Here is an 18,720-nt window from a genome sequence, read left to right on the forward strand (position 1 = left end):
GGTCAATGTAATCTACCTCTTTTGTGGAATAATGGCACCGTTCCATTATTTGAAGGGGTCCAATTTGGTTGCATTTTCAATGCATATATATGTATGCGAGTAGCACTAATGCTTAAAAGAATGTTTCACAGGCCCATTAAATAAATTAATAATAATCGATAACCTCAGAATATTAAAGGGTTGACAAGTCTTGCACGTTTATGGTGAAAACAAGGACCAGTTCACTTAATTTCTCTCTATAAATAGGGATGTGACCATCCAAGATTTCTCATTCCCTCCAAAGCAATATTATTTACACAGATCGGTACTAAATTAAACGCAGAGATAGATCATAGCCTCGGATATGATGAACTCTAAGGTTTTTCCTAAGTACGCCATTGTAACTTTAGTCCTGTTGGCTTTCGCTTGTTCCTTCGCCTCTGCCTATGACCCCAGTCCCCTGCAGGACTTTTGTGTTGCAATCGACAATCCTGCTTCTGCTGGTATGTACACATTATTATTGCTACATTCTTTGATTGTATTTTCTGCATAATATCATGTGTATATATATAGTCATGATGATAACAAACATTTTCTTTTCTTTCTTTCTGCAGTATTTGTGAATGGAAAGTTTTGCAAGGACCCAAACCTTGTCACTGCTGATGATTTCTTCCGCTCGGTGAACATTCCCGGAAACACCTCAAATAAAGTGGGGTCGAACGTCACCGCTGTGACAGTGGAACAACTACCAGGCCTCAACACCCTAGGCATATCCTTGGCTCGCATCGACTTTGCACCACGTGGCTTAAATCCTCCTCACACCCACCCTCGCGCCACTGAGTTTCTTGTAGTCATAGAAGGTACTCTTCATGTTGGCTTTGTCACATCCAATGCAGATGGTAACCGCCTCTTCACCAAAGTTCTAAACAAGGGAGACGTCTTTGTGTTCCCAATTGGTCTCATTCACTTCCAGTTGAACGTCGGAAATACCAAGGCCGTTGCCTTTGCTGGTCTGAGCAGCCAGAATCCTGGGGTCATCACCATAGCCAACGCAGTTTTTGGATCCAATCCTCCCATCAATCAAGATGTTCTCACCAAGGCCTTCCAAGTGGACAAGAATGTGGTTCACTATCTTCAGAAACAGTTCTAACTAATTTCCTAAACTAAAATCATAGATTTCAAGACATATTTGCAATAAACCATGAGATGGTGGTGTGATCAAGTTTGTCAATGTTTCCCAACTTGTAACCTCATTGAAATTATTTTATTCAAATAAAATGGTCGTTTATAATTTACAGTCTCTTTGTTATAACCATCAACAAGTGTGATTGGACTTAATTGCATTTTGAATACGTTGAGACGTCGAGAGATATATCACTTGTAAGGGGCCCCAACCTTGCTTCCCCATCATTCCGGCCCCATTGCAAAATATGCAAAAATAAATAAATAATAATACGAATGAAAAATATATTACACATGAATTTAATGTATAGGATTCAAATGAATTTATTTCTTGAAATGTATAAAATGCCATGTCACGGTAATTCTTAGTCAATATTAGAGGAAAGGAAAATAAAAAAGACAACAACATTTGCGAGTTTATTTTTGGATTGTCCGAAGCAAAATTACAATATTAATTGAAGGAGTCGAATTTGTATGGTATTTTCAATATCTGCAAGTACTTGTAGTTGTTAAGAATGGTTCTCCCCATTAGATAAACAACTTTATTAAAAGCTGATCAAGAATCTACCAAGTTCTGCCTGATGATCCTTGCAAGGAAAGACAGAGACCGATTCATGAGTAACTCCCCTAGCTACATAGTATATATCTATCAATCAATCACTTCTAAAAACACAATGACTAAAATACTTCATGGATATATAGTAGTACTAGTACTGTATATATAAAATGGAGATCAGATCCTATTCCAGGCGTGATCAAGAGCCACCTGGTAATGGTTCTATCCTACATGTCACGTTGATTCATGATGATCACTAAGATATGTTTTTGCAAATTCGATCGACAACGAATATTGTCTTGTTATGTTGTTTAGCACGATGATATATATATATATATATATATATATATATATATATATACACACACAATCATTGGGAATATTTCTGATAGGAGGAACTTCATGTTCTAAGGTCCATTCGTTAGGAAGAGAGATATCTTTCCAATAAACCATCTTTGGAACTTGAATATTAGTATCTGGGGTAGAACTCTGGATCAAAAGAGTTTTTCTACCAGTTGATTTTGCAATGGTTTTTCGATTTAAATTTGTTTTTAAAAGACGATAGAAAATCCGAAAAATAAGAGCGAGAGGTTTGCTTTCCTCAAGCATGTCATAACCAGAGGTTAAAATATTCAAAGTTAAAACTTTAAGAATATTTTTGTCATCCAAAGCAAGAGTAAAATCAGGAAAACAATCAAAATGAACCGGTCCTTCCGAGAGGGATGACTGGATCATTCCAAGGATACTAGTTTCAAAATTATTGGATCTAGCATCTCTTAAACAAAATAGAATAGAAGCATTGATGCATTTCCTTGTTAAAGGTTTGGCAGCAATTTAAACATAACTAATATGCAAGTATTTGTATCTTCTTTTAAAATAATCTTGAATATGATCTTTTGAGAATAGGTAACATTTTTCTTGAGATTTTGAAAGAACATAGGTTTGTTCAACCATTCTAACATTAAAAGCAGTATTGAAAGTAGTTTGAACCCACGAGGTTCGATAAATAGAATCTAAATCAATCTTTGGAATCTTCCAAGATTCCAAAGCAGGTGAAATAGCCTCTTCGAAAGAGCAATCTTCTTCATTAACTATGTCAGGTGGCATAGTCGATCTGGAACTAATTGAATTAGATCTAAACCTTCTATCCATTTTGTTGCCAGACAACACCGACCTTCGCACTTCAGGGTTCTGCGAATATCATCCTTATCCCGACCTGACAACCTAAATGCCCTAAACGCTCTCTGGCAAACGAGTCTTACCAAGGTACTAGACGGACAATAAGGAGATAGACCAAACAAAGTAAGAACTCAGGGCGGGGGTTGTGAATCAACAAAACAAGATGAAATGAAGAGAAGTAATAGCAACAATTAGATACCAGAGATGGCTCTGATACCAAACAAGCAGAGAAGTGAAGAAGAGAGAAGAGACAAAGAAGCAATATCAGAGTATGCACAAGAATACACAGGCGGTATAACCAACCATATGCATGTGTGCAGTAATTAATAAAAATAAGATTAATGCAAAGATAATGATCAATTGCATTAAAAATATCAACTTAGTAAAATTACGAAAGTAAAATTACTTACAAGCTTTGAAATAGGTAAAACAAGAAATAGAGAGAGCTGTAGAATATGGGTAGAGAGAAGGAAGAAGGCGAGTGTATGAGCTCTGCCTGCTTCTAAAGCAAGGTTATCATTTTATAGGATAATGAGTTCCTGTTTACAATAGTAAAAGTAAAGCAGTCCGTGAGTGAACAGTATTGTGAACTGTTTAATCAAGTGAAACAGGGGGTCATCATTATGTCATCTAGCAGATTATCTAGCTTTGCTTTCGGTATAAGGTGACAAAATAGGGGATCATCATTATGTCTTCTGGCAGATTATCTGGCTTTGATTTCGGCATAAGGTAACAAAGTAATAAGACAAAAGAGCTAGTCAGTCTTTTCGAGATGGTCGTCTTTGTCAGTAGGACATATCATGGATCATTCATCATCAGATAACTTTGGAGTATCTAGAGAATCGTGTCCAAAAATATTGATGTAAGGATCAGCAACAACTGAAGCCTCTGAAGATGCTTCTGGATTATTGTCTTCTTCAGAATTATCATTTTCCAGTGAATTCTTAAGCAGATGGATCAAATCCTTTTTATTAAGCCCATCAAGAACATTCTTCTTTTAAGACTTTGAGGATTTTTTAGTAAAGGATGAGCTGGTAGCTTTTCCTCTGTGAGAAGTAGTTGGTGAAGCAGGGGCCTAGATCTGGGGATATCCAGGTGAAGCAAGTGAACCATATGTGATTGCTGGAAATTCTTCTTTGTTCTGCAGATCAGGTGCAGTTTGTGGAAAATCTCTAATCACATATTCAATAACTTGATGGGTATAGGGAAACCTATCCCACCATTTTGTAAAGGAATATCGAACCAATATATCACCATGTCTTTCATAGCCCCATTTCATGATCCATGGTACTTTATACCATTTACAAAAGTGGAGGTAATAAGGAAATCTAGACATGTGTCGGTCCAATTTAGAACAAGCAGCATTAGTGAAACATTTGAAGGCCCTCAGGAGCTCATCAGGAAAATTCTCAGGAATTGGTCCAAATTGGTTCCACCATTGGAGAAACCAAAAAGGCAGTGTGTTTCCTTTGAACTTTTTATCAAAATTAAGGAAACATGAATGACTCATATCAGGTACTTTGAAGAACATGAATATGTTCTAGGCAATGATATAGTCATGATAATTGTAAGCAATGTCTGTATTAGCAAGTCTTTTGGAAGTAAAAGGGTTGGTACTCCAGTCTTCTTCTATGATGACTTGGAAAATATAGGCACTGTGGTAGATCAGTTTTATTTTATCAGTTTTGTCATAAATGGGTTTTATGACTGTAACATCCCGTATTTTAGTGTATTTTTATTGAAAAATTATTTTTATTAATTCAAAAATGTATTCTCTTGTTTTAAAATTGTCGAATTTTTAAATGGTTTATTTTTATGATCTTTAAATTGTGAAAATTAAATTTGATATGTTTCCTTAATATTAATTATTGTTATGCATTTAAATTGTTCTTCATTTTAAATTAATTTATTTTTGGATTTAATTATTTTATTTTCATTTTATCATTACATTTAAATTATTTTATTTGACATGCTGTTTTAAAATCCTTTTCGTTGGATCATTTTTGGGACCCAAGATGTGAGGATTGGACCTCATTTTTTTCCCTCCATTTTTTCTTTCCACTTTTTCTTTTCTTCTTCTCTTTTATTTTTCCTTCATTTTCTTTTTCTCTCCCCTGCTCTCCCGAGCGCAAAGGCTCTCTCTCTCTCTCTCTCTCTCTCTCTCTCCACGTGCGTTTCTTCTACTCCACCCAACCACTGCCACGCACCGCCGTGTGCCTCACCGCCCCTCTCATTCCCTTCTCCACCGGCTGGCGACCACCACCCTCCAATCTCAGCCTCTCTCGCGCCGCCGTTTGTCCCCACGCACGACGCAATGCCGCGGCACCTCTTGTGTTCGCGCGCCGCCGTCGCGCCACCTCCGGCCACTATTTCTTCACCACTTCATCCTCGACCTCATAGCAACGTAATGCACCCATCCTCAGCCCCGATCTACTACCGGTGAAGCACATTCTTCTACATTTTCGATTTGGGCATTTTAGCCTTCAACCACCCTCTACGCCGCCACCCACGACCAACCACCACCACCATTGGCTTCACCGACATTCCTAAGCCCTTATCAATCTCGGGTCTTGGTTTGTCCCCGTTGAAACGTGAGTTTTTGAGACCCACGGCCACAGTGCATTTTGCACTGTTCTGTAGCTGTGTGGCCACTTCTTGCAGCTCCGTGATCCTTCGAAAATTATTATATAGCACTGTAAGTATTTTTCCAAAGAACTTTCGTGATTTAAATGTATTTTTGCACTAACTCATTTTATTATGAACTGGTTGGTTATGCCGGACTAAGCCCAAGGAGTAAGGGGGTCGGATGGATTGGAGAATGGAGTTGTTTGTGTGATTGGATTGTGTCGGCAATTGTTGGTTGTTGGTTATTGGTGTTGTTTCATGTACATGGCATAATTGCATGCATGTTCATATTTGTAAATGAAAACTGAGTTTTCGTGTAATTGCATTCATGTTCATATGTATTTTATGAAAACTGGATTTTCGTGTGATAAAAGATTTTTGGATGCGTGTGTATCAGACCCTAAGCCGAGATAGGGTATTATCTCGGTGGAGCTCCTCTAGTCACTTAAGAGCGGAATATACTGAGTGACGTCCCCTGAGTTGTCGCTGGGCGACAACGAGATCGGACGGGATGGTAATGCTCTCGTGCCAACTCCGTGACCCCTTTGCTGGCGAGGGCTAGAGGATCCTTGGCCACAAACGCGCTGGGCGGAGAACTGGGTATCGCTCGTTACAAAGTCACACGCATGGTCGTTACCAGTGGTGTGGCGAAGGGAGCCAGGGTGTGTGGATGCTCCCTAGGGGAGATCATGGTGCATACGGTAAAATGGATTAATAGGCTATCATGTTGAATAAAAGAATTTTTATGTGATTCATTTTCTGGGAGAATGATGGTTTATTGAATTGGGTTATTTTCTGGGAAAATGGTAGATTATTATTTTTGGGCCAAATGGGATTTTGGCGTGCGTTGGTAAATATTCATTTTTGGGGAAAATGATGTTTTGAGAATAATGCATATTTCATCATATGTATGCATGTTGGTAGCATTAATGCATTTTTATTCTCGAGATTTGTTTGGATTATACTTACTTGCGGTATCGTTTTATGGTAACGCAGATTTTGATGCAGAGGAAGATGAGGGTGAGCCTGAGGACTCGGCTCTTCCCGAGGAGTGATTTGGGATCACTCGTATTTGCATTTGCCTTGTATTATATTTTTTTACCTTAGGATAACTGTATAACTCTTTTTAAATATTTTACTTATGTATTTGTATTAAAAATTCTGGTACTTAGTTGACTTGCTTAATTATCCATTGCGTTGTTCATTGTATACTGTTGCATGTACACACACTTGGCACTATCGTTGGGATGCGTGACCATGTTGTCATCAGTCAGGTGTCTCGATTCCCGTGTTCCCATACATGGGGGTCGGGTGCGCCATAATGACAATTGACTTAGTGAGAACAAGAATACTAGAATAGAATTGGAGATTCTTTAAGGAATTCTCCAGTATCCAGTGGAAACCTGGGGGAAAATAAGTTGAAGCAATTTTGAATGGATCTGTCTGCACAGATCTATTCGGCTCATTGTAAAATAAGTTGGTAGAATAAGCTTTTCTAATGTACTTAGTTTTTGATTTGGGCAAATACTGAGTAACAGTAGATTTTGAAGCAATTGCATTTGCATATGGATCAAAGGCAGTTGAAATAGTTGAAGCAATGGTAGCAGGTTGTATGACTTTACCAAGAGGAGTGAACCTATTGGTAATTTGTAAAGTAGATGAAACAAGGGTTGAAGCTGGTTCATTGTTGATAGATTTCCTATCAGGAATGGGAGGAGGAGCTGTGGTCTATTTTTCCTTTCCTTTTTTCTTACTCATTGTAGAGTGTCTGCAATAATTCACGGGTAAAAATATCAAGAATAGAATTATTTGTGTCTTTGATAAATTCAATATCAAAATAAAAAACGCTTAAAACAGCTTGCCAACGTGCAAAAATATGTTTTGATGTAATGCTTTTAACATCATTTTCTAATACATACTTAGCACTTTTGCAATCAACTCCTAATAAGAATTTCTTATTAAGTAAATCACTTTGAAATTTAGAAACGCATAGTACTATAGATAATATTTCCTTTTTAATAGTACTATAATTTTCTTGTGCAGAATTCTAGACTCCAAAATGGAAGCGAACAATTTGTTCAAGAGAATCTGGTGAAACATTTTATTTCAGAATGCTACCATAACTGATATTAGAGGCATCTGTTTCAACAATTTTAAAAGAATCAAAAGTAGGGATACCAAGGCACGGGAGAGTCTTAACATATGCTTTGATTTTCCTTACTAGAGCAGTATGAATTTCTGACCAAGGAGGAGGATTTTGTAGAAACCATTTGAACGAAGGTCGACATTGTTTCCTCATATCTTGGTAGAAATCAGCAACGTAATTAAGAGATCCTAAGAATCTCTACAATTGTTTTTTGTCACTGATGACATCAGTAAATTTGTCAGCAAATTCAATTGTCCATTGAATGGGTCTGATTTTGCCTTCAAAAATATCATAGCCAAGAAATCTAATCTTGGTTTGAAACAATTTAATCTTTTTTGCCGAGACGACAAGACCATTTAATCTAATGATATCAAGAAACGTATTCAAATGTTTCCAGTGTTCATCAATAGATTTGGAGAAAATGAAGACATCGTCAATGTAGACAATGGCAAAAAGGGTGAACGAATTGAAAATATCGTTCATAATATTTTGGAATTCACTAGGGGCATTTTTTAGACCAAAGGGCATCACATTCCACTCACAGTGACCAAAAGGGGTATTGAATGCAGTCTTATACCTATCTGACACAACTATCTGGATTTGCCAAAATCCTGATTTTAAGTCAAATTTGGAGAAGACAACAGCATTGCTTAACCTATGAATCAAGTCATTTTTGTTGGGAATAGGGTACCTAATCCACTCTAAGACCATGTTCAGAGGTTTATAGTTGATAACTAGACGGGGTGTTCCTCTTTCTAGTTCAGCATTTTTTTGGACATAGAAGGCAGCACAAGACCAAGGGGACTTGCTATGTCTAATTATCCCTTTTTTAAGAAGATCAGCAATTTCAAGTTGGCAAAATTCTAAAGTCTGACTATTCATTTGAATAGGTCGGGCTTTAGTGGGAATATTCTTTTCATCAAAATCTTTGATATATGGAAGAGTAACAACATGTTTCTTCCTATACCAAAATGCATTGGGTAAATCAGAACAAATATCTAAAATTAAACGTTTGTTAAAATCAGCAATTTTTGAAAGCAATAAATCATTGGAAAATTGTTCTAAAATCTTTTTGTATTTGATTTCCTATTGGAGGAAATTCAAATGTTTGGTTTTTGCAGAAAGCAAAGATTTCAAACACTTATCCATATCAATCTCAAAGCGAGAAGCAAATTCAAACTTAACTTTTTGACCAAAATGGTCGGTAGTAATACTATCTTTTTTAGTAAAAAAATATATAAAGAAGAAATAAAATGAATCACTAGAATCACTTTGTCAGACATGTTTCTGACTAAAATAGAAGGAATTTTAAAACAGACATTATCTTGGCAAACATGAGCATTATTGAGCCCATAATTGATCTTCATCTAAGATCCATTTGCCGAAAATAACTTTTTAGTGGATTTTTCAAAGTATTTGCTAGGATCAATCCTTCTTGAATACAATTCAAGTCTAATCCAGAATGAATCATAGCAACTACAAAAAATTGAAAATCTCAAGAAACAATAATTGTAACTCGTGAAAACCATTTAGGAGAAATAGTTTGTCGGATCAAACATATCTGATTGTCACTAGTCTTTTCATTTTCACTAGAATCAGATTCATTTGTTTGCTCGTTATCAGAAGGAATATCTTGATCAACTTGTTTGTCAATTTTAAAACACAAAAATTCTTGTTTCAAGATTTCATTTTCAGATTTGAGATTGTTTATCTCGGATATGAGTTTAACGATTTCTTTTTTAACAAAATTAATTTCGTGTTGTAAATCGGCAGTAGAAACATCTTTCGGTTTTTTCTTTTGAAATCTTTCCAAAGCGTCTTGAAAACTAATCATTTGCTTAGAAGTTTCTGGTTCTTGACGAACTATTATCTTCTTGAGTTTAAGAAGATATTCTTCTTTAAGTTCTGGATTTGTAATCTGTGAGATTAAGGTTAATAAAAGATTTTCTTGTTCTTCTGCTTTGGTTAAAACATTGACTGTTTTACTCAAAATTTTGCAACAAGAATCATTGCAATCGCAACCAAGCTTAATACCAGGAGAAGCTAGAGATTCAGTTTCTGAGTGATACTCTAAATCACTAGAACTGATCTCTTGGACATCAGATGATGAAGAGGATCCTGTTTTTAGGAGTCGAAACAGTTCTTCTTGATCATTACTATCAATATTCAGTTGGTTAAGCTTCTTTTTCAATTTATTGGGCTTCTTGGGACATTTATTAGCAAAATACCCAGATTTGCCACAATTAAAGCATTTTCCTTTTGAAGAATTTTTAAAATTCATTTTTTTAGAAAATGGTTTTTTAGTATTTTTCTTATAAAAATCATCATGAGGTTTTCTCCTTGTACCGCCATGAGGTTTGGAAAACTTAGTAAAATGTTTATACTATCTTTTAGATGGAGCAATAGAATGAAGGCCAAATTGTTCACAAAAAATTCTCATTTCATATTTAGCTTTCTTACTATTTTTTATCTGTTCACGAAGCATTCTTTGATTATTGCACATACTAATACCAAGTTTCTTTATTACGCTGAAAATATCACCATAGGTGTAATTTTGTAATTAAGAAATCTTGAGATATCAGTAAGTTCTTCCTTTACTTTATAAGCAAACAAACGAGGTAGACCGTCAATAAATTTCTCATTCCAGTAAGACTTATGGCTGTCATCCCGAAGCATTACTCTGGAAATAAAAACATCTTGGTACCATCTATAATCTGATATCTGATGATATCGAAAGTTATTCAACTGATCACTAATGCGATTAGTGATATTAGATGGTGTACCAATAAAATGGTTTAAAATAATATAAATCAAGGTGTTAACACCATCAAGATGAGCCATCCCAATTGTGTCATCAGAAATCGGTAACTCTTCATTATTACGCTTAACAGCATTCTGAATGGTTTCTTTCATGTCAATTGTGAGATGTTTGTCCCACCAATGACGAAGCACACTAGAAAAACCTTGAGTTAAAATCAAAACAATATCAGGTTGTCTGATATTATTGTTGATATAAGCATTTGCAACTAAAGACATTTTACTCATGGTATTGAGGATTTCCTGTTCAGATAACCCGTCAGTATTTTATTCGTAAACTTTGTATGCAGAGTAAGAATACTAGTTTTGAAACACTTTTTCTTCAAACTGTAAATCAGGAGGAGTAGACCTGGAATACCAATTCTTCATAAGACTCATTGATTTGGGTAATATGATGATCAACGTTAATTCTAAATAATAATATTTATTTAGGTAATATGATGACCAACGTTAATTCTCGTTGTAAAAAAAATATGATGATCATGTAGGTAATATTTATATAAAAATAATAATTTTTATTTTAAATTTTATCATATTATATATATCTTCGATTATTTTTATAAATAGAATGATATATAATAAATATATAATATTTTACACTAAATAACTAAATAGATAGTATCTATTTCAAGTTAAATCAAAATGATCTAGCTATATATATAGTATTCCATGAAGAAGGGGCTTCGCTCATAGAGAAAGACGCGTGTACAAGAAACTTCAGGTTTTTTCAGTTTGGATGTGAATGGGTAAAATGATGGCTGCATGCAAAATGTAGAGATCAATAGCATCAATAATAGAAAAATATTGAGGTGATCATTAAGGCTGCAGATTAATATTATTTGAAATGCCTGTGTATGAGGACAGTACTACATGTACATGATTAAGTCTATTTAGACCAAGCACGTCCCTCACATTGTTAATTATCGTATTCAAGTCAATAATGATGGAAGAATATCGAGGTTTCTTAATTAGTACATGAGCTTATAAAAAAATATTATATATCAAGGCATATTTGGACGGACATTTAGACCAAGCCGATCAAAACTCATGACATTATTATAGTATTCACTTGTTAATTAATTTTATATCACAAAAAATGGGTATATATCTACTCTATTATAATAAGTGACTATCTAACTGTAAATAGTAACTTTTGTTATTTTTCTGTTAATTTTTCTTGTTTTTCTGTTAAATCTGTTAAATCCTGTTTTACCAAAAGGCGCTTAAAACCCTTGATTATTTGACGTGTAGCTCCCTTGTAAAATTTAATGAAGGATCTTGTTTTATCAAAAGGTCCTTAAGACCCTTGACCATTTGACGTGTAGCAAGCACTCTTGAAAAATTTAATGAAAGATCATGTTTTACCAAAAGGCCCTTAATTAATAGCCCCACGGCACACAAGAATTGACATCTCTTTTTCATGTCCTTTTTGTTCTAACAGTGCACTCATTTTCCTTTCTTTTTGTTTCAATTTTTTTAAAATAAAAAATAAAAAATATTTTTTTATTATATAGAGATTACGTAAATAGATAATTCAATATAGATGCAGACCAAAACGTACTTACGTTATGTTAATGTAGGTTTTTTTTAGTTTATTGGTTCCTAAAATAAAACATGAACTGATGAGGCATAAATCTTAAAATGGGAGATCATATTAAAATTGGCTATGGCCCAAAAAATCTAAAGGTGGGGATATTGGGTTTTACTGGATTTTTTTTTTTTTTTTTTTTTTCGATAGGAATGTAACACTTTTAAAAATGAACAACCACAATTACGTCAAAGTTTCAGACCAAATTACTAAGTTGACTTGATGTATGGCATACTTTGCCAAAGCGTGCGCTGTTTCATTAGCCATCCATCCCTTGTGTTGAATAAAACAGTTTGGGAACATCTTCATCATATTCTTCACCTCACAAACCAGGTTACCCCATGCTGATCTTGGTTCACCGGCCTCAATCAATTCATTGACTATAAGTAATGAATCACTTTCAATAATCAATTCATCAATACCCATGGGAATGCAAATTTGTAGCCCTCTGAATATAGCCAGTAGCTCAATTTCCATCGGGTCATTCACTCCATTTTCCTTCATACTTGCAGCCATGATCACTTCAGAGGAACTATTCCTTAAGATAACACCCACACATGCACGATTTAGAGTTGCAAAAATAGCCCCATGTACATTTGACTTCAATGCATTTTGAGAAGGAGCCTGCCAACAGCAACTCGAAAGTTTTCTGGTTTGCTTCTCAACTCGAAAATTCTGATCCTCGTATGATCTATATATTAATTTAAAGAGATGGAGTACGTTCACATGATTGCCTGAGTTTACATCTAAGAAAAGAAAAAAAAAATGAATTCTTTCACACAGAGAGAGAGAGGGAGAGAGCTGGGTCAATGTAATACAGCTTAATATATATTTGTGGAATAATGAAAGCACTGCATGCACCGTTTCATAATTGAAGGGGTCGAATTTGGTTGCATTTTCAATGTATATGTGTGCGAGCAATATTAGTGGTTAAAGAATGTTTCCACCGGCCATCAAAGAAAAAATAATAATAATAATCGATAACCTTAGGTTAATTAATTAAAGAGTAATTGAAAAGTATTACACGTTTATGGAAAAAACATGGACCAGTTCATGATCAGTTAATTCCTCTCTATAAATAGAGATGTGACCATCCAACATTTCTCATTCCCTCCCCGCCAATATTAATTACTTACACAGATCAGTACTAAATCCCAGACATAAATCATATATAGCCTCAAATATGATGAACTCCAAGCTGGTTGTTCCTAAGTACGCCCTTGTAGCTGTTGCCCTGTTGGCTTTCGCTTGTTCCCTCGCCTCTGCCTCTGACCCCAGTCCCCTGCAGGACTTTTGTGTTGCAATCGACAATCCTGCTTCTGCTGGTATGTACACATTATTATTGCTATATTCTTTGATTGTATTTTCTGCATAATATCATGTGTGTATATATAGTCATGATGATAACAAACATTTTCTTTTCTTTCTTTCTGCAGTATTTGTGAATGGAAAGTTTTGCAAGGATCCAAAACTTGTCACTGCTGATGATTTCTTCCGCTCGGTGAACATTCCCGGAAACACCTCAAATAAAGTGGGGTCGAACGTCACCGCTGTGACAGTGGAACAACTACCAGGCCTCAACACCCTAGGCATATCCTTGGCTCGCATCGACTTTGCACCACGTGGCTTAAATCCTCCTCACACCCACCCTCGCGCCACTGAGTTTCTTGTAGTCATAGAAGGTACTCTTCATGTTGGCTTTGTCACATCCAATGCAGACGGTAACCGCCTCTTCACCAAAGTTCTAAACAAGGGAGACGTCTTTGTGTTCCCAATTGGTCTCATTCACTTCCAGTTGAACGTCGGAAATACCAAGGCGGTTGCCTTTGCTGGTCTGAGCAGCCAGAATCCTGGGGTCATTACCATAGCCAATGCAGTCTTTGGATCCAATCCTCCCATCAATCAAGATGTTCTCACCAAGGCCTTCCAAGTGGACAAGAATCTAGTTAACTATCTTCAGCAACAGTTCTAACTAATTGCCTAAACTAAAATCATAGATTTTAAGATATATTTGCAATAAACCATGAGATGGTGTGATTAAGTTTGTCAATGTTTTCTAATTATTTTATTGAGATAAAGTGGTTGTTTATACTATACAGTCTCTTTGTTATAATCATCAACAGGTACGATTCAACTTAATTGCATTTTGAATATGTTGAGACATAGAGAGTTTGTTTTTGTATGGTATTTTCAATATCTGCGAGTACTTGTAGTAGTTAAGAATGGTTCTCTGGTCCCAGCAATATATAAACAAATTTATTAAAAGCTGATCAAAAATCTACCTAGTCCTACCTACTGATCCTTGCAAGGAAAGACACAGACCGATTCACCCCTCACCCAAAGCAAGAATATACTTTCACCGTTCGAACATATTTCGTAACATTCGAACAACATTAACAACTTTTAGGGAGAAATGATTTGGTCCTAAATATTTTCATTCGAATGATAAATAATTGTTTGAACAGTATTTACAAGTCGGGCTATTTTTAGGACTAAATTTGAATTTCGTCTCTAAAACTTTCTAAAACCAAGAGGCAAACAGAGCTCTTCTTCTGAAATTAATTGGTCCTGAAGAATCATATTTTACATGGAGTCCTGCAGCTGCATCTTCATCTCCATGGGAGGCAGTTCCTCCCCCTTCGACTTGATCATCATCACTACCAGTACTCGTGCTGGTAACCACTCTCTCACGAATTTCTTCCACCAACTTCAAAACCTTTGCCAAATCGCTCGTAATGCAAGCCACGATGTCCCTCTGAAAGAACGCTAGAAGTTCCTTGTCCAGCTTCCGGAGTTTGTTTATGTGAAACCTTTGACTTGAAAGTTTTGAAAATAACTAAAGCTCGGCATTTATGTGAAATCTCAACCCTCTGTCCTGGTGAGCACAAGAATGCCTATCCAAAAAGGGAAAGAAAGAGAGAGTACCCTGTTAGAAGAAGTTGTAATGCAATGCCATGAATTTCCAAGTTGCCCACTTGGATGAAGGCAAGGCAACGTGCAATCCTTTAGTTAGGTTGTTTCTTTAGTCGAGAAGAAGATGTTATATTGGGTTTGTGCTCCTTTTGGAGTCCCACACCGATAGGATTTGTAAAGGGAGCCAAGGCCCAAGGCCTATAAATAGGGTGCTTGGCCTATTAGTTAATTACACCAAGTCATAAACTTAACTAGTAACTTGTGACTCTAAAAAAATTCCTCTATTAGCCTTTTTTGTAAAAACGAAAGAGGTGAGAGTTAAAGTTTTGCTAGTGGAGAAGCTTTGTGGGTGTCATTTGGGGTGAAGAGAAAAATTGTGTGATTATAATAATTTTTCACATAGTGTATTTTCTTCTCTGGGTCTGGTGGTTTTTCTCCTTTTTTGAGAGTTTCCACGTAAATTCTTGTGTTATTATTTCTCTATTTTTCTTCATATTTCTCCAAAAAGTGGATCCTGGAAGTGAATTTGAGAGATCCAAATTCCTAACACGTTAGTGGCAATAAATAGATCATATTGTCGTCTTCGATAATTGTAGGGACTATAAGAGTATTGAGAAAACTTGGCTTGCACATGTATTGCAGAGCCGTGTATACTACTTATAGAAGAAATTGTTACATTTACATAGGAGTAAAACAGAGGAGATAAGAACAAAGATAAATACAATTATTCAAAACTTTTATCATGATCACTCTTCCTACTATTTAGGCTTTTATCTTCATCTTCACAGTATGATTTACATTTATCTTCTGCAGACTTTGTTGTTATCTCAACACACCCCCGCAGTCACAAGGGGAGTTCATGGATATTGAGACTATCCCTTAGAAATGAAAATCTTGCTATAGGCAGTGCTTTGGTGAAGGTATCATCCAATTGGTTCATGTTGGGTTTGGGGGGAACAAGTGACCAACTGCCATTGTGTAGTAAAGCAGCAAACTCTTCATTCATGGCCTGACGCCATTCTGGAAACTGGACTATAGATGAATATGAGGTAGGTTCCTCAAGATAGGACATAGTGGGGGCAATGAGAGCTCGGGGGGGGGGGGGGGGGGGGGGGGTAGTGAATAAGACCATTGAAGAGTTGCTTCGGCCGAGTAATATTATTGTGAGTCCGGGTTTGCATAGGATGACTGGGCATGGGAGAGGTCATAGATTGGTGCATATGTGATGGGATTATATTGGTGGAGTGTTCGACGAGAGATATGGCAGATGGAGGGGACAAAGATGGAAGTCTTGTAGGTGAAATAGATGGGAGGTAAGGAGGGCTGGTGGGACCTGATTGATTATGATTACATGAAGTGGGAATTGGAGAAAGATTAGATGGTAGGATGACTCGGGTAGAGGTAAAGGTGCATGGAGTAGTTGTTATATAGGATAGGAAAGGAAACTGATTTTCAGCGAAGACCACATGTCAAGCAATATTTGTGTGCCTAGAGGAGAGATCAAGACACTTGTATCCTTTATAATGAAGACTATAGCCAAGGAATACACAGGGAGTAGATTGAAAATCAAGTTTGCGAGAATTATATGGGCAGAGGTGAGGCCAACATGCACAACCAAATATCTTTAAGAACTTGTAGTCAAGTTGCTGATGGAAGAGTACTTCAAGCGGACTTTGTGGTTGGTGATAGGAGAGGGAAGCCGGTTTATCAAGTAAGAGGTTGTGAGGAAGGCGTCGCCCCAATAGGGATGGGGAACTGAGGCATGAGCAAGGAGGGTGAGACCTGTTTTAACTATATGGTGGTGTTTACGTTCAACTGAGCCATTTTGGTGATGAGTATGGGGGCAAGTAAGACGATGAGAGATATCGAGTTGTTGAAATAAGTTATGAAGTTTGCGGAATTCACTGCCCCAATCAGATTGAACGCATTTAATTTTACGATTGAAATAACGTTCAACTGAGCACTGAATTTTACAAAGATGTTAAATGCATCAAATGTTGAAGACATAGGAAAGAGCCAGATAAATTTTGAGAAATCATCAATAAAGCAAACATAATATTTGTTTCCATTGACAGACACTTGAGATGCAGGACCCCATACATCAGTGAAAATTAGGTTCAGTAGTCCTGCAGAGACTGATGGAGAGGGCATAAAAGAAAGACGATGACTCTTGCCTAATTGGCAAACATTACAAATAGACACTGACTTAATAGAACTAGTGGTGAGATTAAATTTGGAGACGACTTGTCTAGCAATCCGAAGAGCAGGACGACCCAATCGGGAATGCCAATGACTAGGGGGGCACGTGTTCACCAAGACAGGCTAAAGGATGCCAAAGACAGGAGGAAAGGTTGGTGAGGGGATATAGACCATGGTTTCTCTTGCCTTTGAGAAAGGTGGCTCCCGTATGATAGATCCTTGACACAAAAAAAAATTAGGATGAAATTCAAAAAAGGCGTTATTGTCTTTGGTAAATTGATAGACAGATAAAATATTTTTACAAAGAGCAGGGACATGAAGAATATTATGAAGAAAGAAAGCTTTAGAGGAAGATAATAAAGTAGAGGAACCAATATGATGAATTTGCAAACCTTGACCGTTACTGACTTGAACTTGATCTGGACCAATATATTGCTCGAAATTTAGGTGCAAATTTCCAAAATTAGATGTGATATGATTTGTAGCACTAGTGTCCAGGTACCACTCATTATTTTGTGAAGGTGCCGTTGTGGATATGTAAGCATGCGAGGGTGATGAAGTGGGAGTTTCAAAATTTTGGTCGAAGCGAGACTAGCATGATGGTGCCATATGACCAACTTTATGGCAGATTTGGCAGTAAGGTCTGGTGGAGGGACCATTTGTGGATTGAGATGCAGAGAATTAAGGTTGGCCAAAAAGACCACGCCCCCGTCCTCGAGAACGCCCACCACAATATGAAAAACCATTTGAGTTTCGGGAACCACGGCCTGGAGTTGAGGAAGAGCAATTGGTGAAGTTGGCAGAAGGGATGCCAATATTGGACGAGAGAGATAGTTGTTCGAACCGTAGTTCATGTTGGAGAAGAAAATCAAATAGGATATCCACAGGCATGGGTTCTAATCTGGTGGTGATGTAGGTGACTAATGACTCATATTTAGATGGGAGGCCAGCAAGTATCTAGGATGAGATTTCTGAGTCACTTAACAGCTGACCAATGGCAGCAAGAACATCGGCTAAATTTTTAGCTTTTTGGAAATAATCTTGGATGGAAAGACCATCTTTTTTCAGTGTGGCTAGTTGAAAACGAATATGCATAACACAGGCATTGGACGTGGTGGAAAACATCCATTCTTGGGTGAGCCAGAGGTCCCGAGAACTGGTTATACCAACAACTTGATTTAAAATTGAATCCGATAAAGTAGAAAGAAGAGTGCTTAAAATAATTTGGTCTTGGGCAAACTAGGAATCATACGATGGGTTTGCTTGAGATATGGAGGAGGAAGAGGAAGAGATGTGTGTGGGAGGTGGAGAGAGTTGGCCATCGACATGCGGTACAAATTTTGTCCGCAAAGATACAATGTGAGTTGAGTTTTCTAGGGTGGATAGTTGTCTTTTGTGAGTTTGACTTGGATATGGTGAGGAGTGGTGATAGTCGTTTCGGTTTTTGGAGGACTTGAGGGGGACGTAGATGACATTTCTGAGGAAGATGACATAAGGAGGACGTTGGTCTTTTGGCTCTTGATACCATATAAGAGT

At 36.8% G+C, this 18,720-nt stretch overlaps 2 protein-coding genes across 2 annotated transcripts; both read left to right on the forward strand.

The window, feature by feature from the left end:
• The first annotated feature begins 278 nt into the window (after positions 1 to 278).
• LOC121250069 (germin-like protein subfamily 1 member 7) lies at positions 279 to 1,129 on the forward strand. The gene is made up of 2 exons (XM_041148995.1): positions 279 to 482; positions 594 to 1,129. Exons 1-2 carry the CDS (start codon positions 344 to 346, stop codon positions 1,127 to 1,129), a joined length of 675 nt encoding a protein of 224 aa, XP_041004929.1. The 5' UTR covers positions 279 to 343.
• A 12,050-nt stretch (positions 1,130 to 13,179) lies between these two features.
• Positions 13,180 to 14,170, forward strand: LOC121251586 (germin-like protein subfamily 1 member 17). Its single transcript, XM_041150869.1, has 2 exons — positions 13,180 to 13,397; positions 13,509 to 14,170. The coding sequence occupies exons 1-2, from the start codon at positions 13,256 to 13,258 to the stop codon at positions 14,042 to 14,044; spliced, it is 678 nt and encodes a 225-aa protein (XP_041006803.1). The 5' UTR covers positions 13,180 to 13,255; the 3' UTR covers positions 14,045 to 14,170.
• The last annotated feature ends 4,550 nt before the right edge of the window (positions 14,171 to 18,720 follow it).

Source organism: Juglans microcarpa x Juglans regia, chromosome 1D (genome assembly GCF_004785595.1).
Source record: "Juglans microcarpa x Juglans regia isolate MS1-56 chromosome 1D, Jm3101_v1.0, whole genome shotgun sequence".
Taxonomy (NCBI): Eukaryota; Viridiplantae; Streptophyta; class Magnoliopsida; order Fagales; family Juglandaceae; genus Juglans; species Juglans microcarpa x Juglans regia.

Excerpts from the sequence above, each read along its gene's own strand:
- LOC121250069 (XM_041148995.1), top strand. The coding sequence starts at position 344 with ATGATGAACTCTAAGGTTTTTCCTAAGTACGCCATTGTAACTTTAGTC. Across the intron at positions 483-593 it reads CGACAATCCTGCTTCTGCTG|TATTTGTGAATGGAAAGTTT; the intron begins GTATGTACACAT and ends TTCTTTCTGCAG.
- LOC121251586 (XM_041150869.1), top strand. The coding sequence starts at position 13,256 with ATGATGAACTCCAAGCTGGTTGTTCCTAAGTACGCCCTTGTAGCTGTT. Across the intron at positions 13,398-13,508 it reads CGACAATCCTGCTTCTGCTG|TATTTGTGAATGGAAAGTTT; the intron begins GTATGTACACAT and ends TTCTTTCTGCAG.